This window comes from Vidua macroura, chromosome 4 (genome assembly GCF_024509145.1).
Source record: "Vidua macroura isolate BioBank_ID:100142 chromosome 4, ASM2450914v1, whole genome shotgun sequence".
Taxonomy (NCBI): domain Eukaryota; kingdom Metazoa; phylum Chordata; class Aves; order Passeriformes; family Viduidae; genus Vidua; species Vidua macroura.
In genome coordinates, this window is record NC_071574.1 from 12591432 (window position 1) to 12615848 (window position 24417).

A 24417-nucleotide genomic window follows, 5' to 3' on the forward strand; every position below is an offset into this window, starting at 1 on the left:
TTCTCTACCTAAACGACCTTCTGTGAATTATGGACCAGTACCATTCTTCTTTTCTCTGCTCATTGTGTGGAAGCTTTTAAAAACATTATAAATCATTAAAAGCTAATGGCTCCCATCTAGCTTTTTACCTCCAACACAGCTCTTAAAAATGAAACAACATTATACCTTCTACTTATGATTGTCATTTGAGACGCATTCAGCTCTCTTTGTACCTTGTATGAACTTCCAATAATTACAACATCCACCTTTCACTACATTCAGTATTTCTAGATATAATACATACATATTTGTATTTATCTTAAAAAGATATGTTTTTGAATACTCATGACATTACCAAAATTGACTTCTTCACTGTACTTGGTATACCTCAAACTTGAGGATTCTCAGAAGGCAAGTTTCACTTGTAGTAACTGCAGGTCATTGTTTCACAGCTATTTAGTTGGCTCTTAATAAGTGTAGAAAAAGGGAATTGTGAGGACTAGGTTAGGGTAGAGAGACAGATATATGTTGTAACACAGAAACTTTGCATTAAACAGCACTGAAAAGTTAACATTCCTTTGCTATCATAGAAGACAGTCCCTCTGTTCTTGACTCCTTTCCTGTAGGAGTACATAAAAGTACATACTTGCCTGTATACTGTACATAAAAGTCTGAGATTGATGCCAGGTAAATTACAGGTTTTCTAAGAAGGGTCAACATCCTGTTGTGTGTTTTCAGAATTTCAAAAGGTTTCCAAAGGGTAGCTTTTCCTAGAGATGTTGGTGCTTTCAAGTACACAGACATAAAAAATACTAGAGTATATGTACTTCTGTATCTATACAGGAAACTTAGAAATGAAAGTGTCAATCACACTGCTCATTTGCATTTGTATTCACATTTATACATATTCAACAGCATAATCAACCCTAACACATTATTTTTCACTATATAAGGTAATTCACTTCCGCACTACAGCAATATAGAATTCTCTGTCCAAAACCTTCTGTTTTTTATAGGCAATTCTTTGAGAAATTCTACATCAAGCATATCATTTGTGCTAATTCATTTACAATGACAACATGGAGAGAGAAGGGGAAGTTGGAAGATAGATGTGCATCTTCAGCTGCCTATCAGCACAACCATATTTCTCTTTGGCATCACTAGTACTTTGATTACATGTAGGGATTTGTTTAGACTCAGACCTGAAGACAGCGAGAAACATTTTTGACAGATTTAGTGTCCCTCCTTAGAGAGAAGACAGGTATTATATATCACTGGCTGGAGGACCCATGTTATATTCTTGCTCTGACTTAGATATAATTTGCTATATTTGCATCAGAATGATCTGGATTAACACCTCTGTATTATCTGGGGTTAAGAGATGTAAATTGCCATGAGCTCCATAAACTGCAGAGGTTTTGGATGTTGCACAGTCCAAACTATTTCCCTCCTCTCTCACTGTCCCATAAATGCTCCTATTGAAACATTATTTTTAGGACAAAATACATTATAAATATAAACACATTTATCACTTAACATTATATGTCTCAAATATGTATTCTAAAGGAACTGAAATATCATAGAGGTTTTAATGTGTAGCTCTCTCTGCAGGGCTCTGCTAGGGGTTTCTCACATGCAATTAAAATCTTCCACTTTAAGCTCTTTGAGCTGGGAAACAGAGTATTTAATGCATAAACAGTGTCTGGGACTGTGAATAGTACCAAAAACTGATAAAAGTACATAGTAAATAGAAATAGGCCCACTCTGTGCAAGAATTGCTATTCCCTTTGTTTAAGGCTAGACCTAACAGGTATGTTCACAGCAGCACCTCGTGGTAGACAGGAGACTCTTAATTTGGTTTTATGTTCCAAGTCCCCAGAAAACACATATGCTCGTAATTTGGACAACTGGAATGATTCAAGGATTAGAAGGTCTTACAGAGGAAGAACGAGGAAGGGAACTTAATTTACACATCTAAGGTAAAAAAAGAGATTAAGGGGATATAAAACTATATAACATATCTTCAAGGAGCCAAGGAAATAATATCAAGGCAGGAAAAAAAATGTGTACGCAACCCAAGAAAGATTAATAAATATACTACCCCAAAACCATTATGTTTTGGGTAGAGAGCAGAAAACAATGGCTAAATGAGATAGACAAATGCAATACTCAAGTAAAGAAGACAACACAGGTGGCTGCACCAAAACCATAAGAAAAGAGAATAATGTAAAAAGATTGCTCGCAACTCCTCAATAAAAAAAAAAATTATATTAACACTGAGGTTTTATTCTGTTAAGTTGTCTAAGATCAGGACCTTCTGGACCTAAGAATGTCTTTCTGGCTTGCTGAGGGATTGCTTTTCTTTATATGCCAGAAGTGCCAAATGTTACTTTTAATAATGTTTTGCAATATCTCAAAATTCATGTATGTGAATACCTGGCAGACTCTTGCTCTTTCACCTTTCTGAGGACAAGGTGGGAAGAACTGGCCAAGCACTTTAGAAGGAGATGAAAAACTGAAATAAAATTAGAAATGTCAAATATAAATAATTTCTCATTCAAATTCTATGATTATTGAGCACATTAGAAGACTGTATTTTGTGGAAGATGCTCTCTAGGTATGTGGTAGGAAGCTGACTGCATCACAACTGAGTACAGAAATGACATGAAACATCGGAAACTTAAAAAGACTGATTTTTTTTTTCATTAAAAACTGGATCATATATGAAATCACAGTTATTCTCGGTCATTTCTGTTATGTACTGAGATTCTATGTAAGCTGTCTGAAGCCCATTTTCTTTAATCTGAAAACTTCTAACCCACTTAAAAAAATTAAGGACCTGTATTACATTGATCTTTCTGTTTCGTTCCGTGTTTTTAATAATACATCACAGAAGTGGCAAGGCTTTTATGATATGTTGGTGTCATACATCATAACTAGCACCACTGCTCCAGTGATGTATTATCCACACAGTGTCAGGAACCAGAAAGATAAATGCTGGTCTGTGGACAGCAACGTACACCTCTTGTGAAATAGCGATAAAGACAGATTAATTTACATGCATGCTACAATCTAGAAATAAACAAAATTTCTATCTGATATAGGCTGCATGCTACTTTTGGCAGGATGTATATACATTTTTACAAAAGAAGAATCTGGAAGGCCATATATTTGCTTTTGAGTTAAACATTCCGCAAATAAATCTTGATTTTCTGACTGAAAGGAGCTCCAGCAAGAGGGTAAACACTGAGCACCCTTCCCTTGTGGACAGGGGTAGCTGAAGGATAGATCATTCCACATGATTTTCAGTGCCCCAATCTATTTTCAAGGATTAGTCCCTTATGCTGATATGTTTTCAGGATCATCACATCAATGATATCCGCCAAAGTCCCTCTCATTCCGTCAAAGTCCCATCTTTGTTACACATTGTACTGGTGCTATAGATAATTTCTGTACAATGTGTTACATCCTTTTTCTTTGATTTTCTTTCTCTCTCAGAGGAAGAGTAGAGCTGTTGTTCTCTCATTCACATTACAACAGCCAAAGGACATTATTGCCTGTACACACGCTATTTTGTTTCAGCTCCCTGACACCTTTGATGACCCTCCCTCAGGGTCCTGCACAGAACGGCATTTTTCAAGACTTCCTCACTCAGGAATATTCACTGATCACTCTACTTTTCTGTAAACTAATTTTTGTTCCCAGCCTTGGTAACCATGAATTTGGGAGGTGCACTGTTCAGAGCAGCCATGACTCACACTGGGATAACACAAAGACCCCTAAATCCTACTGACCACCCCACCAGTGCCTGCTGTAGAGCCCCCTCCACAAAACCACCCCTTCAGAGATGCTTTGAGCTACTACTGTCATTTTATCTGGTCTTTCTTTGTTTTGCAAAACAAACACAGGAATTGAGAAGGGAAGGATTTATCTTTATGAAATTTGAGACATATTTTTCAGATAAAATAACTGGAATATGTTTCCCTTCCCACTTATGTAAATGGAGTTGAAGAATTAAGCACGTGGTGCAATAGATAATATTTAATTAGCTCAAAAACCACAGTGGTTATTCCAGATTCTGTGGTCTATGAGCGAATCATATTAATTTGGGCAGGATGAATCAGCTCAGAACGAATGGACTTGACAGCGTGACCATCCCCTGAGCAGAACGAAACCCAGAGCTTTTCTGAGGCTTAAAATCTTTGTTAGCTTTTATTAATTAATCAATCAGGACTGGTCATGAAAATAACTCTAGAAAGATTTTAATTTTTCTAAATTATTCAAAACTTAGTCACTACTGTAAGTAATGGTTATAGGACAAGAATATCAGCTCCTCTGAGATTTCAAGCCTGCTTTTCTGCATTTATGCCTGAGGATAATTTTATTCTCTTGGCTTCTAGCTTGTCTCCTTACCATGAAATCACGCTTAGGAAATGCAAAAGAGAATCAGCTACGTGAGGGGGGAAAAAAAAGAAATGCCTGTACACAAACATGTCCTTCAGCCAAGTCCTGACTACTGGAATATTAACCTGTTGGAGTAAAATTAGTGGTAACAGTTGGTTTACCAATACTGACTACGTGCAGTATCTAATGCTAACAATTTGGTCTGTCAAGTCTCTTGACAACATTAAATCAGTTGGTCAGATGATAAGAGTGATAAGATGAGCTATATGATAATGGAATTTTCCAGATTGGCTACACTCTCTGGGTTTTATCTTCCTTTGTAGCACAATCCCTTCCTTCCCACATGACTAAAACATCATGTCCCCTCACTACCTCACCATCTGGAAAAGGCTAAATACATCCTTTTTTGCCCAGAAATTAGGAAGTGGAGATGTAGTGGAATACTGTAGATCAATTAGACAAGTAACAATGGCAGACTTTGGTGGCTGGACACGTCTGTTGTAGATTTAATAGAGTATGTCCTGGCAAACCTTCCAAGTGTTTTGTATGAAACAATCAGCATGCACAAGTTGTAAGTTCTCATGCTTAATTACAGCAACTGTAGCATCAGCACAGGTTAAACACAGCGGCTTTCATTTTACAGTATTAATCAGAAGAAAATAATGAAACACATTACAGCAGGCTTTCAAATCCCTGTCTTTGTATTGTGGTTTCATCATTTTCTTCTCTGAAAAGGTTTCATTCAGCCTCTGCCTTTTATATCAAGCCCTGTGAATCATCTCAAGTAAAATACAAACATGGTAATTTGTTATAAAGCTGCGACTGGATGTACATCATCGATTCTGTTGCAAAATTATGTTGTAAAAGCAGCCTATGATGTTGGCTGTATTTGTTATTTTTTCTTTCTCTTTATGCTTTTGTATATCTGTCCCCAGAAGATCATAAAATTATTCTAATTAGGGATGTCAACTTCTGCCTGAGAAGCTGAGGGGGTAATTACATCATTTATATGCAAAATGGGTAATTTTCTCCCTGCTCTTCACCATTCCCTTCTTTCCATTTATTCCCCCATATCTCCACTCTTCAGAGCTGAGCTATTTAATTTTATTCTACTCCATCTGGAATATCTATGCCACTCTTCCATACAGTGTCAGCCACAAAAGCAGGAGTTACCTTTAGACTAAATCCTCACAGCTCTTTTTCTCCATGTACTCCTGACTCTATTCAATATTCTTAGGGAGTTTAAGGTCCACCACACAGACAGTGACTTCTGCCCTACTGTACCTCAATAACATTTCACTAAAATAGAAAACATACAGAAATGTGAAATCAATTTAGTTTTCAAGTTTAAGGGAAGGATTTCAACCTGGGGGGGAATTAGCTTCTACTAAGAAACCAAAGATTCACTGGTATCTAGGAAAATATACCTTAACTAATAAAATATTCATTAACAATATTTGAGTGAAAACTGACTTTACCACAGTATCACCCAATCCAAACTGAGTTTTCATACCCATAATCTTACAGGGCATCTTTAAAAGACACAAAGAGAGGGCTAAATCATCAGAAATGTACTACCATATGGACAAAAAAAGGGTGATCGTTTGCGCAGAGAATTTGTTTTTTTCAAAGAAGCAAGAGATGCACCTATAGTGGAAGAAGATATAGCCATTATCAGGATACTTGGTTCAGTCTTCAAGTTGTTTGGACCCTGGGGCATAACCAAAAGTGGTGGAAGAAACAGTGTAAACCCACAACATTAGACAGTAAATGGCAACATTCAGGACTGTATATGCGTGTATAAAAGTTACATAAATAAGTTAAGTAAAATTTATACTATTAACTTTGGCATATGGCCTCATTTGTACCCTAATTCAGGCAGAAGCACCCCTTTTAATCATTGGTTCATAGCAATCACTACCTCAGTCTTTACTGACTTTTTATTTCAGTAAACTGTGAAAATAATTCACTATAAATATCTTTCACTTTAAGCTATTTTAAACTTTACTCAATCTGTTTTAATTTCTGCCTCATTAATTTTTGGCATATGTTTTAAAATCCATTGTCAGAAAGATATTGTACCCTAGGGGGTTATTACCCATTTTTTTCTATATTTTCCTAATGGTGGCAGACACTTACAAAATTTTTGGTATGAATTTTGAATAGCTGATTGAACAATGATTTTTAGAAACAATAGATAGACAAATTGTTCCTTAATAGCACTCAATTGCTATATTAATTTTCTACGTTTTTTCAAGGTTGTATGCAGAGCTTGTAATTTAAATTTAGTGTTCATAACTTGGATCATTTGGATAGCTTGCTTATTTAACAGTAATTCGCTAAGTTTTTCTTTAGGGAAGACATATTTGTAAATATCAGTAACTGCTTGATGCTTTCTACTCAGGCCTCATTGGAATGATATAGGGGTTTATTTGAATCAATGAAAAAACTGTAATGATAAGGAGATAATTCTGATGACTTCTGCATACATATGCAGATTTTTACTTTACTTGTATTCACTGCTTTTTATTTTTCCACAAATGAAAAATAAAATCATTTATTTCATCCCACTGGAAAACCCTTTACCATTGGCTAAGGTATAGTTTAAAAATATATAGGGAATAGAACTTTACTCATACACACTCTAACTTAGGTGTCTCTATTTTGCTTTTAAGATTGGAAGGAAAATCATAGGCCAAATATCCTGAAAGCTAGAAAAAAGAGAGATTATGTTCTGATACTTAAGTATCTAGAGCTTCAGGGTAGCAATTTGGGAAGCCTGTACAACCTAGATAAGTTACCATAAAAATGCAAAGGCCATTACAACACTTATTCCCGTTGGGTTTTGTATGCTTACCTTTTCTTCTTCTTTTCCCACTGTGCATTATTTTCTTCTTTTATACCCAGAAAATTGAAGATATCATAGGGCAGATTGACTACAGCTGGCTGTGGTGGGCTACAGGAGGAATTCTAGTTGCTTACTCAAAGCAGCTTGATGTTTTTGAAATGCCAACCAGCACACATTCAGAATGTAGAGAGAATCTCTACACTGCACTGTTCTGAGGTTCAGTAGCACCTATGCTTGCATTGTGCTGAATTCCTGCATGGTCTTTCTTATCATCAAGATGTTGGATGACTTCTACTTAATTTCTGCTGGTCTTTACTGACCAGTTTTATCTTATAATTCACATTGAACAAGTATTAATTTATCCATGTAATTGCACAGGGATTATTTTTGCCATTAGTTCTATAATAAGCGTCCTGCATTTTGTGCTCAAGATTTTAGAATCTTGCAGTGTTGTTTTTTGCCTATATATAGCTCAGAATACAGTGACTATCACACTTTTGGTAAGTAAGGAAGACAAGATGTTACATTCTATTTGCAGCCATTTTTTGGGTTTAGTCGTGGTTTTCCAGAGTTATAAGAACTTTTCCTAATGTGATATAAAATAAGGCTTTATGTCTGGTTTTTTCAGCCTTCAAGAGTGCTCTGATCTTCTGAAAGAAATTGATCCATCTGGACCTTGTCTTGCACTTTTGGAAGAGTGCTTCTTCTATCTTTAAATGGTGTGACCCATGACCCTAGTTATAGAGTATCACTCTTAAGAAATTGTTTTTATCTCAGTCACTTTGAGCTCTTCATTTCTTGTTTTTTTTCAGTGAAGGAGCACAGCTGATTGAATTGGTGTAATACATGACCTCCTGTACTTTGGGAAGTCAGTGAATTCTTCGTTGTTAAATCTTTTTTAAGAGGTATTTCCAGGGCTCATTTTAAATCCAAATTTGGTTCTGTTAGCAGTCATCTCTGGGTGACAGTTTCATTTACTTCACATGCTAATCCATTAGATAACATGGCAGATAACATTTGCTGCCCCTGAATTCACAGCATTCATTTATTAGTTTTACATTGCAACAAATGCAAAAATAGATTCACCATATTGCTGAACTTTGACATTTGCATTTCAGCCTCCATACAACTACCAGTGGTTTGGGGTGACAGTGCTGGTGGTTTTTTTTTTTTTTTTAAAGAGGTCTATAATTTCTGGAAGCAATTATAATTTAGTCATTCAGGAACAATTTGGTTAAATGTTCTCAAACACTTAAAACAGTCTTCTCTTTTTGTGCCATGCATAATGTGACTTGCATGAAAACAACAGCTGCATATTTCTCTGAGCAGTTTTTCAGAGTCTACACATCATTCTTCCTGTGCTGCATTGAAAGCAACATTAAGTGATGCTGCCATGAGAATAGCATATTTGATGTCTGGTGTTCTTCAACACCTTATTAAAGCACTAATTATGATTCTCATCACTAGATATGAAAGGATTTTATAAAGGAATCAAATACCAAAATTGATCAGACATTTTTTATTGCTATATATTCTACTGATGGAGGGGGGTGGGGTGGATACCTTTGGGATGTCTTGGGGGATTTGGATTCTTTGAAGGTTTTGGATTTGGGGTTTTTTGTTTTGTTTGAGGGTTTTTTTGTGGGTGGGACTGAAAAAATCTACTTTCCTTAAGGCTGATGTAACCCTTTTTTTCATTTTTTTTCCCATTATTTTTCTCAGAAGACATACAAATATGGTTTTTTTCTATAACACAGAATTGTCTCAAGTGAGATGTGTGGATTGGTTCCCTGGTTGTTGAACACCCTGTGATGTTTTGCAAATTGAAATAGGTGATATTTGGTTGAAGATGTGCTTCATCACAGGAGATCAATCCATCTATTAGGTTGGATGAGAATGCGAGATGTTTAAACTCTGTTCGAAAGAGTAGTTCAAAGGATCATGTAAATATTTTCCTGTTTCAAAGATAGGAGAGGCAAACTGTCTGCTGTTATGAATTAAGCCATTAATTGGCCTTGGACAAAAGTCAAACCTCCTTAATCCCAACTCAGTGTCCTACTGACTATTCCACTTTCTCATTTTGTAGCATCAGGGAGGAGTCATACTATGGATTTCCCTTTGGAATACAAATTAGCTAAACAAGCCATCATAAATTTAAAAAAAACATATCCTTCATTGTTCTAAGAACTCAATTAGTGGGATACAGAAGTCATTGGAAAACAGGGACAGAGAAGTGATTAATATTGATAACTATTTGGCTGCTGATATCTGAGACTTTCAAATGCCTCTTAGCAATGCAGAAGCTGGAAACTATTTTTAAATTACCATTTCTATAACTAAACTACTTTAAATTTATTCCTTATTCTTTTGCCAACACAGTGCATGGATCCAAAGGAAACAATTTAATGATGCATCTGTAGAATTTTTGCTTTTTCAAAATATTAAAATAGCATAGTTGCACACAGCAATGAAAAGCAATGTTTTCTGTCAGTATTGTCATTCTGCCAGACCTAGTGAATATTTGGCACAAGTGGTGCTTGCCTTGTAGCTGTTTATTTACTATCAGGAGGAGTTTTGGAATGACTCATGGCATTGAGAAGTCGATAAAACTAATTTTCAGGAAGATACAGTTGTGTCTTTACCCAGTGTCATGCTATCTTTTGTTGTCAGAGTTGTTAATATTCTAGAATTTTGCTTTATTGTGTGTATGGATCTGTGTGTGCATGGCATCACACTGATAGCTGGGACAGAGGTTATGTATCTGCAAAAATACTGGATGATTACCAGGATGTACACACTCTGTTAGGTACTCTTCATTTTTTCTCACCTACAATTTAGCACTATATGAAGACTTAGACATCAGTTAATGCTACAGGCTGTATCACTGTGCAGAAAGAAATATATACTGAATATCATATTCTTGCATGGACTGTGCTCCTCTTGAAATACACAAATTGTAAGGCAACCAAGGAAAAGAACTAACACAGGGAGTGGACATCAGTAATTCCCATGAGTAGAGCAGAAGCAGAGGGCAGGAGGCTTTATGAAAAACAAAGTCACACAGTAGCTTTTGAGATGTGAGAAAACACTTTGATATTGGACTGACACTGGACCTGTGATGCTGGACAGAAACAACTAAATAAATAACACAGACCTACAGGGCATGTGTACTGACAATCATAAAAATTTCTCTACAGAAATGAAAATTTCCTTAAATCAGATTGGTGACCTGTCAGTAGTAGGGTTCTGCAGGTCTCCATCCTAGGCCTAATGCTCTCCAACATCTTCATAAATCACTTGATCACAAGACTGGAAGGGATCCTTAAACCAGTTGGCAGATAATAAAAAACTGGGAGGAGCCCTTTATTTTTGTGGCATCTAAAATGTAAATTCTACTATTAATAGTATGATTATGATTGCATTTAAGAGCTTAGAAATGTGAACATCCTCCTTGTATTTACAGCCCTTATTGGAGAATGGAAGAACTAAATGCAAATATAATCTGAGCATTTTGTTCTGTTGGCAAAAAATCTCATGCAATACCATTTTCATACTCTATACATTTAATGTATGTTGTGATTTAGGAAAGGTGTTCTTCAATTTACTGCTCCCACTGAAACCACTCCAAGCCTTGCTCCACTCAGTCACTCCCCTGCTCCTCCTGCCCTCTGGCAGGGTGGAGAGAAGAATGGAAGACACAAAAGGCAAAGGTCATTGAGATAAGAACAATTCCCTGGAAATAGCAAAGAAATAAGAAAAAGAGCAGTAACAGTATTTATAACAAAAGCATACAAGAGAGAGGTGAGTGATCCACTTGCAAATGCTATACATCCACTATATAGCACAGGATTCCAGCAATACCTAGCCACCTCCATGCTAGCTACCCTGACCTGAAAGAACCCCTTCCCCCATTCCTGTTCAATGACATAAGGTGGTTTAGAATAACATCTGGATCTTAGCCATGCCCCATCCAAGCTACTGCAAAAATTAACTAATTCGTAGTCAGAACCAGGACATTTTTAGGTGATAAAAACCTAATTTCATATCATAAACATCCTGCATTTTAAAGTCATCATTCTTGTTTTGCTTTAGGCTATAGGCATGAATGCTGGTATAAGTGGAAAATGTGTGAGCTGCTGCACTCTGTATGAGGAAGTCATTAAATTTATGGATAGGAAAAACATAATTCTAGTTTCCCATTGGTTTTGCATTTGTCTGACTGCAGTCCTTTATTTCCTAGCCTTCCCATTAGGAATACATGTGACTAATTTGTGAATTAAGCCTGCTTTGCATGTACATCAGCTGAACCTGAAGCCCTTGTCCTGTTAGTCAGGTTAGTTATGGCATACAGGTATTAGCTGATCCTTATAGTAGGCCTGTTAGTGTTCCATGATGTCTGTAAGCATTCTGTTAAAAACAAAAGTTTAGAAGATGTCCAAAGTTACTCAGTGCCTCAGCAGTGAATTAGGAATATAGCTCAGCTTGCCAGCTGTCTCCTCAAGAACCTGCCTCTAATGTGAGTGATAGATTTGTATGCAATATTGAGATGTAGTAGAACAAGGAAATTATTAAAAAAGTGAAGCATGGCACTGCATCTCTTTTGCAGCCTACATTAAATATAAAAGGGAAAGATAAAGGGAAATAAGATGGATTTTGCACAGTCTACCTTCAAGAAGGCCAAGCTGGGTCTCTTTGGAAATTAATTTGAATATTAAAAGTATATATGTAAGCACTGAACTTGCTCTCTTTGTCTTGTTCAAGCCCAGCTGAACCTTTGTCTCAGGCCTCCTAGCACTTTGGGTTGCATACATTCTCCTGTTTATCCCGGCAGGTGTCCATGAGTGTCTTTGAAGCCTTTGAAGTAGCAAATGCTGTGGGGAGCTAAAAGGAATTTTCAGAATATTGCCAAATATCTGTTAGCCAGAGCACAATATTCTGGTTGCACAAAAGAAAACCACCTTTGTCACAACACACCTTGTTTAATTTCCTGCTGTGCCAGTAAGTTCTAGTGCATTTTACTATGAAGATGATGAAATACCAATATCTTGCTAACCCCTTTTTACTTCATAATACTACTGAGCAATGAAGGAAAGGAAAGGAAGTCCCAAGTGCTTTTCTTTTTCATTTTTAAATTTAAAAAATCCTTGTGTTCATTTACATGGATTCCACTTCATAGTTGTAGCACTTAGCTTTGACTATTTTTATCCTCTTGGGAGGATTGATGATGCTAGTAAAACCTGCTTATTTTTTTTTTTTTAGTTCAAAAATCAAGTGACAGGAGGGTGGTCCTATCTGATCATAAAGATTACTGATGTATGGAAACTCAGAACTGATTTGAATATGATATAAAAATTGGCACATGCCTATCTCTAGAAGTGAAAATGCTGCTCTAAACTTCTGACAAAGTTCTCTGATTTTCTGAAGTTGACAGTGAGGTATTTTTGTTGCTTTGATCTTTTGGTAATATCTTCAGTATTTCACCTGTGTGTCTAAGTCAGAGTACTTCAAAAATCCCATAAGCCCTTTTAAGATGCTTGTGGAGCCAGTTTTTGGGGGCTTACAGTCTGTCACTAGAACTAGTAAGTGCAAACTCTGAAAAAGGTCTAAGAAAGGGTCTGAGAGATGGTGACTGCAACTCCACATGAAGTTCTGTCACCATCAGACAGGTTTACGACCCTCAGAGGTGAGGAGGAGGAGCTGGGTGTGCTTTCAAACAAAATGCCTGGACCAGATGACTGCTCTGGGTGACAACTTAGAGAAGCACAATAAGTAGTCTGTGACAAAGGAGGAAGTTCCCACAAGATAAGCTACCACAACAGAGACGGATGGCAAAAAAAGGAGTTAATTTCAGGCCCACAGGAAGGTGAGAGGTTTGGAATTAGCATACTGGACAAGAATCCACCCTCCAGACTGTGGGAAAAGCACAGACAGTCACAGCAAGAAGATGCCAGGCCTGGTGGGGCAGACCTGGGTAACCTACACAGACAAATATCCCGCCCTGGCAAACTGTGATAAAGGAAGCAGTGCTTACACACATGCCATCCCAAGCTGTGGGAACAGCATATATGCCCCATGGATATCACAGACCCCCACCACCAAACAGACCAGAGTAAAAAAGTACCAGAGGGATATTGCAGGATTCCACATGGTGATATCTTTGCTTAGTCTCTCTCTCACTCTCTTTGCCTCTCCCCCCTCCTATTTCTCATATTTACTGTTAAATAAAATCCATAATTTTGTCTTTGGCATATGATCTTATTTGCATCCTAATTCAGGCAGAGACATCTCTTAATAATTAGTTCCTAACACTGAGAAACAATAGAAAAGGTGAAATGGAAGACTGCAGCTCTACGCCCCTTTAAAAAAAGGAAATAATGCTACAATTTTATTTTTCTCAAAAAGTAAAATCATGAAGAGAAGAATGTAGCTTTGTTTAGTACCATAGCGGTCTGAAGTAATCCAAAATATTTTTGGGCAGATAGAATACCTCGTGCAAAGAAAGCATAAAAACTCTTTCAAAAGATGAAACACGTAAGTAAATAAGAATCTAATCCAGTAAGTCAGCCACAAAAAAAGGTCCCGTGCCGAGACAACCCACCAATTAAAGGCTCTCCACTAATCATCCTTGAAATCATTTGCTATTTGCAGAGATCCTGCACTCTCTTTTAATCAATTAACTCCCCCAAAAGTGGGGCATATGTCCCAAAAGTTGTCAGCTTCCTCAGCAAGTGAATAACAGGCTAGGACCTTCATCACCCCCTGATCACAAAAAAGGACCTCTTGGATGTGAACTGGCACTGTGACATTGCCTCAGATATGCAGTGAAAACCAGACTCAAGATGCTCCACCCTGGAGCCCCAGGGCCAGTGGCTAGTCATGCCTGATGAGGCAACCACCATGGCCACCAGTGTAGACACTGAGGTGTAACATCCCAGCCAGTTTGGCTTCTGAATTATCACTGAACACTTTTGCTCACCCACACTGTGACTATCTTAAGGTTAAATGAAGGAGATTCCTGTCTGTTTTATCTTCTAGTTATTTCTTAAGGTGATGACTATAAATAACAATTTCATTAAGCTGCACTCTGCTGAAATTGCAGCGAGAAGCTTTTATTTTAAGGGATTTAAGTTTATTTAAGCACCACATTCTTAGTGCTCCAGCTGGCTGCTCGTACAGAGCCATAACTAAAATTTGCACACTTTACAGCCTGTTGACTAAGGGACTGGAATGTTTTGCTGATTTGCTGTACTTTTAAACAAAACATGGTAGTCTATTGGCAAACTTATCCATGATTTCCCTAGTACTAGACTTTCTGAGCTGATCTGAGCATGCCTGTAATGCCAGCTCCATGTCTTAATTTATCTCTAACTTGGTTCCTACTCTTCAGAATCAGAAAAAATATGTCTAATATTTCCATCACCCCTGCCCTGAGTAATAAAAGACTTTTCTACTACTCTGCCCAAATTCTAATCATCCAGTCTCCAAGGTTAATGTGGAGCTGTAGATAGAGTAATACACTGTGTTCAAGTAAAGAAAACATTTACAGAAAAATCACCATATGGAGCCTATTTAGACAGATGATCTAATTATCATAATGCCCAACTAGCTGATGCAGGAAAGGTTTTAGACAGGATGCTTCTTTCTGGTATTTGCCCTCCTGTCCCCAGTAGAGGTGAAGTTGTTCTATGAAACCCTGAGACTCATAAGTTCTCACGGTACATAACAAAGTTTGTCATTTGCAAGAAATGTCCCTTACTTATAAATGAACTTTAAGTCCCAAGGGAAGGTTGATTAAATAACAAGAAAAATAAGATTGGTTTTATAGGCAATTTTGTGAAAGAAGCTGTTTTAAGAGAGAAGAAAGTGGAATGATTCTAACATTACAAGTGACAGCCAGATGTACATCAATATGCCTGAATTTTAACTAATCACTTTAAATCTGTACCTAAATTTTGTTCATACTTCTTTTCAGGCATTCTCACCCCTCTTTGTATTCTTACGAAGTTTGCTTATGACTTGGCTTTCTTACATGAACTACACAAAATACATGACACAAAATACGCAGTTATATTTAGTATGAGGCTAGATTATACAGCTCTCTAGGAAATGCAATTCACAGTATTTGTTACTCACAGAATCACAGAATTTCCTGAGTTGGAAGGGACCCACAAGGATCATCAATTCCAACTCTTAAGTAGATGGCATTTTTAGCACCATTCTTTAACCAATTCAAAAGTTTTATCATCACAATTCACTAAATTATAAGGAACCTTGCTAGTGCAGCCAGTCACATAACTTTAATGTACAGAAAATTAATGTGTAAACATCCACAGTGCCTTTAACCTTGCGATACCCAGTTCGTTACACCCACAACATCTGTGCTGAAGCACCTTAGCCATCATTAAAGTGTAGTGACTCAGAGAGATCTGAGATACAATTTGACTAATAATAAGCTTTTTTCTCGCTATTATAAAGGAGACAGAGACCACTTATTCAGCCATGCCTGATATATACTGATCATCTGCATAGAACAGAGCCTGGAGTTTTCTGGAGGGTTGTTCTCAACTTTAATTAAGGAGGTCCTTTAGAGACCCTACCAAACTTAGTGAGTGCTGGACTACCAAAGCAGTTTATTTGGAATATATCAACCATGAGTGCAATAACATTAGCTGAAGAGGAGAAATATCAGTTCAATTCCATAGCTACCTTAGGTTACTTACATTTGCCAATGACCAAAGTCTAAGGTTGATTCCAAGTTCAAGTTCTTAGTTAAGCTTTTCTTTTTTTTTGTCTTTTGGCTCCAAATTCTCAGTTTTTATTGTGGATCAGAGCCCTCAGCTAATTACAGTAATGCACCCAAATATGCTGCTCTGAAGAATATATTGGGCTAAAGAAAGTGGAAGATTTAAAAAGCTATAAAATGGCGTTTAATAGCAACCAACACAAATTCTATTGATCATTGTAAACTCTCATTTTTAGCAGTCCATTTTACTCTAAGACATATTTAAGGTTATTTATTAATTATTAGCAATAACAAAGTAAGTGAGTTTTAGTCCAAAGCAGAACATTCTTGATTTCAGGAGTACTTCTGAGTATCAGTCATACGTGGGTGAATGATCTGTCCTCAGGAGAGGAATCTTTCAAGTCAGATAAAGATTCTGCAAAAGTAATTAAATGAATCATCAAGAACGCTCTCACCTCTCACTTGGAATTGTCAAGATAAAAATGTAACAATATCTGTTTTTTGTTTATTGCAATTCTTTTCAATCTTATCAGCAATCTCAGAAAGCAACCTGGGTCAACATTTGATTAAAAGTAGACATTTTAGTAGATGCGTCCACCAAAAGTGAATGAAAGCAAGCAAGCAAAATTAATGATGGGAAGGGCACAGCTGTCTGCTTTATACATGGAAACGATCTTAAGGGTATTAACACATGGCAACAAGTAGTCTACTTTCCATCACAAAAAGAGCAAAAGTAACTAGCATAATACAATAAAGCTTTTAGTAGTGAAAAGGGGATTTTCCAGCATTGAGGAATTTTAGGCTATACAACCTTTGCCCTGAGTGGTCTTAATTGGATGTGACAAATCAAAAAATTTGTCTTCTGTATGCTTAAGAATTCTTAAAATCTCTTTTCCTAAAATATAGAATTATGGAAGAAAATATTTTACATATCTACAAATTTTTAATAATACTATTTCAAATCACTGCCTTTTTTTCTTTTTTATGTAAATATAATTGCTTCAGTAAAAGCACCTATTATTGATAGATGAAAATATTTACAAGAAACATTCTTAAGCACGATCAGTATATTTCATACTTTACATTCATCACGACAGTCTTTTGTATAAAAACATTTAATTGGTTAGGCAAGTAATTTGTTTTTTATAGAGAAGGGCTTTGAGATATTTGGATTCTATATAATAACTAAAAAGGGAATAAAACATTGGCAAGAGATGCACAAAATTGCTTTCATCTTTTATTTCCATATTTGCCAGCTTGCTGTGCCCTTTGCAGAGATCACAGTACCCAAACTCTATTTCTCATGTTAGGATGATTCACAGTAGGGAAGCACTTTCCTATATTATTTTCATCAAAAGGAGCTTACATTTGAATATTACCATTAGGCTGCTAATTTACACTTTGGAGAAAGGGTCAGGAGTATTCCATTTTTTTGATGACTTGATATTAGCTTCAAAGAGAATTTTTCATAACTCTTGTAATTTGCCACTGTAGTTTTGCCATCCAATGCCGTTGAATTATATATGTTTTATAAAACAAAACTCTGAGAGAATTAATTTTTCAAGGCATTGAGACTTGTGGATTTCAGAATAGCCTTTGTTACTGTCATCAGAATGGAGGGTCTCACATATCAAGCACCTTGGTATACTTGTAATTCGATATTTATTTCAAATAGAAATTGAAGTATTCACACTTTCTATATTAACATTCAAAAGCATACAGAGTCTCCATACCATAAAGGTATCCTTCAGCCCTGTTCCTCCCTCCAAAATAAATTGAAATTCTTAACAGGGTTCATACCACCAGTGTTTTTCCCGAAGAGTATAAAGTATTGCTGCTGACTACTACAAGTGACATAAGAATCATCATTCTGTTGAATTTAGACACTCTCTCATGAAGAAACCTATTTAATCAGGGGCTTTTATAAAGTAAGGGTCAAAACCTTACACTTGATGAATTGATTGATGATGGCAGCTGGTCACCCGTGGTCCAGCTCAAGCAACGAGAGGAGCTGAGTAAATATTTGCTGTGTGTTAAGGGAATTGTATCACATAGAAGTGCCATATGTGCTGACACTGAGGATAATGAGAATAAAGTATCATTTTATCTATCACATTGACATCAGGTCAGTTCTTCCACCCTTGTAAATTGTCCTAGCCCCACTGGCCATAATGAAGGTATGGAAAATGAGACTGCTTCAGATGATATGGCCCACAAATTCTTTAATCCTAGAGAATGTTCATAGTCCAAATAGGGGTCATATCCTAACTGGGAATTGTCAGGTCTTTTGTTTCTTTCACTCAGGTAATTAATTACAGAAGAGACAACAGTCTTATCACGTGCCATTTTCAATATACTTTCACAGGTAAAAAGCTTAATAATTTACATTCCTAAGTGGCATGAAATATTGTCTGATTAGAGTTCACTAAGGTTTGGGTGGTTTCTGCCATGAGTTTTGGTTTTCCTCTTCTAAAATCAGGATGGAATAAGAATGAGGATGAAAAAACAAACAGTGATGTTTAATCAAAAACACTGGATTAATTCCCAGACAGATGTCTTACTTGTTGAGATGGAGTTCTAGAAAGACAAATCCAGTCAAAGAAGTAAAAAGGCTCCTGAGGTACAAAAATGTTAGTTCTGTTACCAGAAACAAAGACAACCTGCTGTGCCAGAGCTTGGCACATTTTGCAAATGGTTTTGCAAAGATTGTTATAGCTCATGTCTTGCTAGCTCCCTACCCACACGGACTGTATCTGGACTGAAGAGCCATGGGCCATTTCTCTTTCTCTTTCAGACCAGCATGTTTTCTTATACAATATCTGGGTAATGTGAAGATGGACCCCACACAGAGACCAGAAAGGGAGACAGAAGTGCCGAAGGATTTTGTTTTTTCTTCGTGTGAATTAATAAAAAAAAAAAAAAAAAAGGCTGGAAAAGCCTTCAAGCTAGAATTGCTAGAATTCATGTTAGTTTTAAAACTGGTTTATCTCTTTCTTTGGTTTGGTTTTTTTTTTTGTTTGTTTGTTTGTTTTGTTTTTTTTTTTTTTAAGGGGGAGATGTGGGGGAACACAGTTGTGTGTGCCTATCTATGCCTGCCTAACATAACCATCACTCTTTTATTTCTGTGTCTCTTGGTCCAATTAAATGATCCCTCATCTCAATCCCAGTCTGTCATTTCTAACTACCTCTGATTTCTGTCCCTTCCTTCCTTTGCCTTCAATTTCATCTTTCTTTCTGTAGCCTTGACCAATTCCCTGTGTTATCTTTCTTCCCTTACCACCCACTCATCCCAGTATATAAATTCACCCTATGACCCAAATCCTAGTGTCTGGCTCATAGAAAAAATGTAGCACATATTGACTGTTGGATATGTGTAATTTCTTTAATCTTGCCTTCAGGTCTATATTTCTTCTGTGCTGATGACTTTGCAGTCCTCTGTTAAGGCACAATATGTGATTAAAAAGCATATAATGCTGCAAGGGGCACTGGCTGCAGGTGCATTTTCTTTCTTTCATTACACCGAATTGCTCAGTGCTGAAGTGGGACAAATCAACTCAGAAAAGTGTTCTCGTCTGGCTTATCATTGTCAATAACTCAAGAGGAAATGGTACTGGTGGGAATGACAGTATGCAGAAAGATAAATATTTGGAAGGAGTTCTAGATGGTAGCTGGATCTCATAATCTTGTATTAAGTGATACACACAAGCAAATTTAATCTCATTTCTACACTTTCAAAAACTGCACTCCTTGCTTTTCATGTATCGAACCTGTCCCTCTGTTAAATTCCTGAGTGGGGTATGAGATAAACAGACATGCTTTTGGGTGTCAGACAGAAATGTTATGGTTAATGGCTAAAACATTGCTAGGAAGCAGTTTTGCCCATTATGGCTAAACTGTATAAAGAGGCTGAGACCACCCAAGCCCACCCCTCCTTCACCTGACTGCAGCTTTGGGCTGGAACTTGAGCTGCCTAACAGAACCTGAGGTACAATAAAGGTGACACTGTTGTTCAATCACCTCTGGTCTAGGGACAAGGAAACAAGACTAAGGCAGGAGAATGTATCCACAAGAAAGCCAAACCAGCAGCTGTCCTGAAAATCAGCGGGGGCCAGGCTCGGGCTGGGGGAGGCCGTAGCCCACAGGCTCATCTGCTGAGGCCACGTTTGCACACACGGCCCCACAAGCAGGAAGGGAGGAGGAGAGCTCTGGGGGTGCGCTGTAACCTCTGGTCACAGGCAGTGAACACCCATCCTCCCTCACACAAACTGGCTCAGCTGGAAAAGCCCCACCCCAGGAAAGCCACATCCACGGGACATTCCCGTGAGGGGCAGCTGAGGAGGTGCCATAACCCATCAAACAGCCCCAGAGCGCTCCCCAGACTCATGGCTGAGGCCTTCAGCAGAGCATTGCTCCTGATGCAAAGGGATGCAACAGATCCAGAGGCTGCTGCAAGAGACTGTGCCAAACTTGCTCCCTCCAGGGGAGGTACCTGGGCATTCCCACCCAGCCCAGGTGTGCACCAACCCACTGAGCTCCATGTTTGCAGGGGACCCTCAGCACCAAGATCTGATGGAGAGCATTGACAGGATGCCGTTGGCATACATGGAGTGGTGATATTTTCTATTAAATCTGTCTCTGTCACTCTGTTTCTCTCCCCTAACCTCTTTTCTATTTCTTTCTCTCTCTCTCTCTGTCTCTCATTTCTTGTTGAATAAAACCCATACTGTTGACTTTGGCGTATGGTCTCATTTGCACCCTAATTCGGGCAGAGGCGTTCCTGATCATTTTAATAAGTGGATCATAACAAGGGGCAAGAAGCCCACCAGTCCAGGGGCTGCTCCCTGCCACTTCCAGTGGCTTTGGCTGCTGAAGGGCTGCCGGGCATGGCCTTTTGTGACACAGGCACGTTGTGCCAGGCCCCTGGGTGATGTGGGGCATTGTGGTGCCCAGGGGCCCTTGTGACATGGCAGATCCATGCCCTGCAGGGGGTGTATAAGGGGCACAGGGCCCTGCTCTGCCCAGTGCCAGGAGAGCCGCTCGCTCAGGAGGAAGCAGCTCCCGGGATCCCACTCTGTGCTCCAGGAGATCCGACACGGAGGAGGACAAGGTGAGCCCCAACTCCAGGCACCCAGCCCTTGCCCGGCGGGCTGGAAGGCCAGGCCTTCCACGGGCAGTGGCTCAGGCCTGCCCCCGTCGGACTCCTAGGAGGAGGGAGCCTTTGCCAATATGGAGGAAGAGTGGGAATGCGACATGGATCAAGAGCTCTCCCAGTGGGGAGAGGTTACCAGCCAAGACCTTTGCCATTGGGAAGAGGTGACAGTCCAAGAGTTTTACCAACAGCAAGAAGCTTTCCCATGTGGAGTTGTGAGACACCAGGAGTGGCATCAGTGTGAGGTAGGTGTGAGAGTCCAATGGGGAGATGGCACACAGCAAGAGCTGGAGATGTTCCACTGGGAAGAAAGTGTGACGGTCCAGGACCTCTCCCAATGGGACACAGAGGATGAGACATACCAAGAGCTGTCCCAGTTGGAAGTGGAAGGGTATCAGGAACTGTATCCTTTGGAAGAAGATGTACAAGTTCATCTGCACATGCACCAATGGGAAGGAGACCAGAGAGCCAGAGTTGTCCCAGGTGGGAGACAACAGGGGAAAGGAGCTAACCCAAGCAAAAGATTTCAATGTCCAGCAGCTGCCCCAACAGGAAAAAGATGGGAGCAACCAAAAGCTATCCCAAAGGAAAGAAAGTGTCAGCAGCCAGGGCCTGTCTCAATGGGGAGAAAGTGCCAGGTACAAGATCTATGACAAACCTTTACACCCAGAGAAGGACAAGGACACCCAGACTTGTGCCCAGCAGGGGCCCAGCTCTCCCAGCAGCGTGGGCACCCAGGTGGCAGCAGAGGCAGCCTGTGAGCTGCCCAGTGCCTCTCCTGCCCTGGGGAGTCCCACCGAGGATGAGCTGGCAGCTGCTGCTGCTCCAGCTGGAGCTGCTGAGGAGCTGGAGGAGCCCCTGAAGCCTCTGGCTCCCAAGATGGAAAAGGCACCAGGTTCTCCTGCTCGCAGTGAGGAGCTGCCATCAGCAGGGACAGAGAGCCCAGTCCCTGCCCCACGCAGCCCCCCAGGCTGCAGCCCGGCTCTGCTGGACTTAGTGGGGCACATCAGCTCTGAGGTGGTGCTCAAGGCTGTGCCTGAGGTCCAGGCATCTGGCCAGCAGCCAGAGGAACAGGGGGACCTGGAGCAAAGCATGGCTGCAGAACTGGAAGCAGCAGCTCCAGGACAAAGGGAACAGAGCTCAAGCTCTGCCCCACACAGCCCCTGCTGCCCCCCCAGCCCACTGGGAGCCCAGGCGCTCAGGGAGCAGCAGGAGGAGGCAGACAGGGGGTCAGTCCTGGCAGAGGAAGAGAGCTAGGAGGGGGCCTTGGCTGGGGAGCTTAAGCATTCTCAGTGCAAAGATAAGGAACACACAGAGCTGTCCCAAGGGGAAATCAACAAATACCAAGAAGGGTTACAAGGGGAAGTTTGTACTGAGCAGGAGCTTTCCCAAGTAGAAGCCAGTAGCTATCAGGAAGGGTCCCAAAGGGAAGGCTTCAGTGAGCAGGAACTACCCCAAGCAGAAGCCAATAGGTACCAGGACAAGTCCCAAAAGGAAGCCAGCACTGAGCAAGAGGTGCCCCAAGTAGAATCCAGGACCTACCAGAAAGGGTTCCCAGAGGAACCCTGCACTGAGCAGGAACTTCCCCAGGCAGAAGCTACTAATACCAGGAAGTGTCCCAAGGGGAAGCGAGCACCAAGCAGGGTGTCCCTAGAAGAATCTGGTAGCTACCAGGAAGGGTCCCAAGGGGAAGACAGCACTGAGAAGAAGCTGTCCTCAGCAGATTCTGGTAGCTACCAGGAAGAGTCCCAAGGGGAAGACAGCATTGAGCAGGAGCTATTCTCAGCCGAAACCAGCAGCTACGATGAAGGGTCCCAAGGGGAAGCCTGCAATGAGCAGGAGCTCTCCCTAGAAGAAGCCAGTAGCTACCATGAGCTCTCCAATTGGGATGAATGTGTCAAGGAACAGCTGTCCCATGGTGATGTTGAGAGCTACCAAGAAGTGTCGGACTGGGAAGAATGCACAGAGCAATGCCTTTCCCAAGGACAAGTCGGTAGCTCCCACAATCTGTCTGACTGGGAAGAAGACAGCGAGCAGGCACTGCGGGCGCTGTGCAGCCTGTTCTGCTTCCCTTGCCTGGCGCCACGGCCTGAGGACTAGGGCCTGCTGCTGATAAAAAGACTATGAATAGAAAAAAAAAAAGAGAAAGGATAAGGAAAATAATAGGAAAAGGAATATGAATAAGAATTAAAAGGAGAATAAAAATAGGAATAGGAATAATAAAAAAAAGAAATAAGAAAAAGATAAAAGAAAAAGAATAAGATTATTTAGAAGATAAAATACTAGTAGAAGTAAATACTAAGAAGAAGAAGAAGGAGAAGAATAAGAATAGAAGGATAAGAAGAAGAAAAAGAAAAAAAGAATAAGGAAAAGAATAGGACTAAGAATTAAAGCAAAAAAAAAAAAGAAAAATAATGAGAATGAGAATAAAAATAGGAATCGGAAAAGGAATAAGAAAAAAAAAGAAAAAAGAATAAGTTGATGCAGGATAAAATAGTAGTTGAAGTTAATACTAAGAGGAAGAAGAAGGAGAAGGAGAAGAAAAATAGAAGGATAAGAAAAAAAATGAATAAGGAAAAGAATAGGAATAAGTACAAGAATTAAAAGAAAAAGAAAATAATATGAATGAGAATAAGAATAAGAACAGGGATAAGAAAAGGAATAAGAAGAAGAAAAAAGAAAAAGAATAAGTTGATGTAGAAGATAAAAGTAGTACAAGTAAATACTAAGAAGAAGGAGAAGGAGAAGGAGAAGAAAAAGAAGATGAAATTTTAGTACTAGCAAATTATTGTTACTATTATTATTACAGTACTATCAAGATAAAATGCACATCCTCTAGCATGAAGAAATAGTTTCGTTTGGGCAGGATCTCAAAGATCATCTAGTTCCAACAGATTCGCTTCTGCTATCTTTCTCCTTCTTTGAGATCTCTTTCCTATTTCTTTCCCTCTCTTTTTTTCACATTTCTTGTTAATAAAATCTGGATGTTGTCATCCTATGCGCCTCAATTCGAGCACAGGCATCTCTCCCTAAACTGACTGGAACACATTCTCTGCCCAGCCTGCCTTCATAGCAGAAGTTCTCCAGCCCTCTGAGCATCTCCATCGCTCTCCTCTGGACTCATCCTAGCAGGTCCACGTCCTTCTTATGCTGGGGCACCCAGACATGGTTGCAGTGCTCCAGGTGGGGTCTCACAAAAATGGACTAGAGGGCCACAATCACCTCCCTGGATCTGCTCCTTTCTTTATGTCTGAAAATTCTGTTCAATCAAATGATCATCTCAAATTGCTGAAA

At 39.3% G+C, this 24417-nt stretch overlaps 1 protein-coding gene across 1 annotated transcript; it reads left to right on the forward strand.

Annotated features, from left to right (window-relative positions):
- Nucleotides 1-21357: 21357 nt before the first annotated feature.
- On the forward strand, nucleotides 21358-24118 carry LOC128806936 (uncharacterized). Its single transcript, XM_053976829.1, has 2 exons — nucleotides 21358-22738; nucleotides 22802-24118. Exon 1 carries the CDS (start codon nucleotides 21475-21477, stop codon nucleotides 22378-22380), a length of 906 nt encoding a protein of 301 aa, XP_053832804.1. The 5' UTR covers nucleotides 21358-21474; the 3' UTR covers nucleotides 22381-22738; nucleotides 22802-24118.
- Nucleotides 24119-24417: the final 299 nt, after the last annotated feature.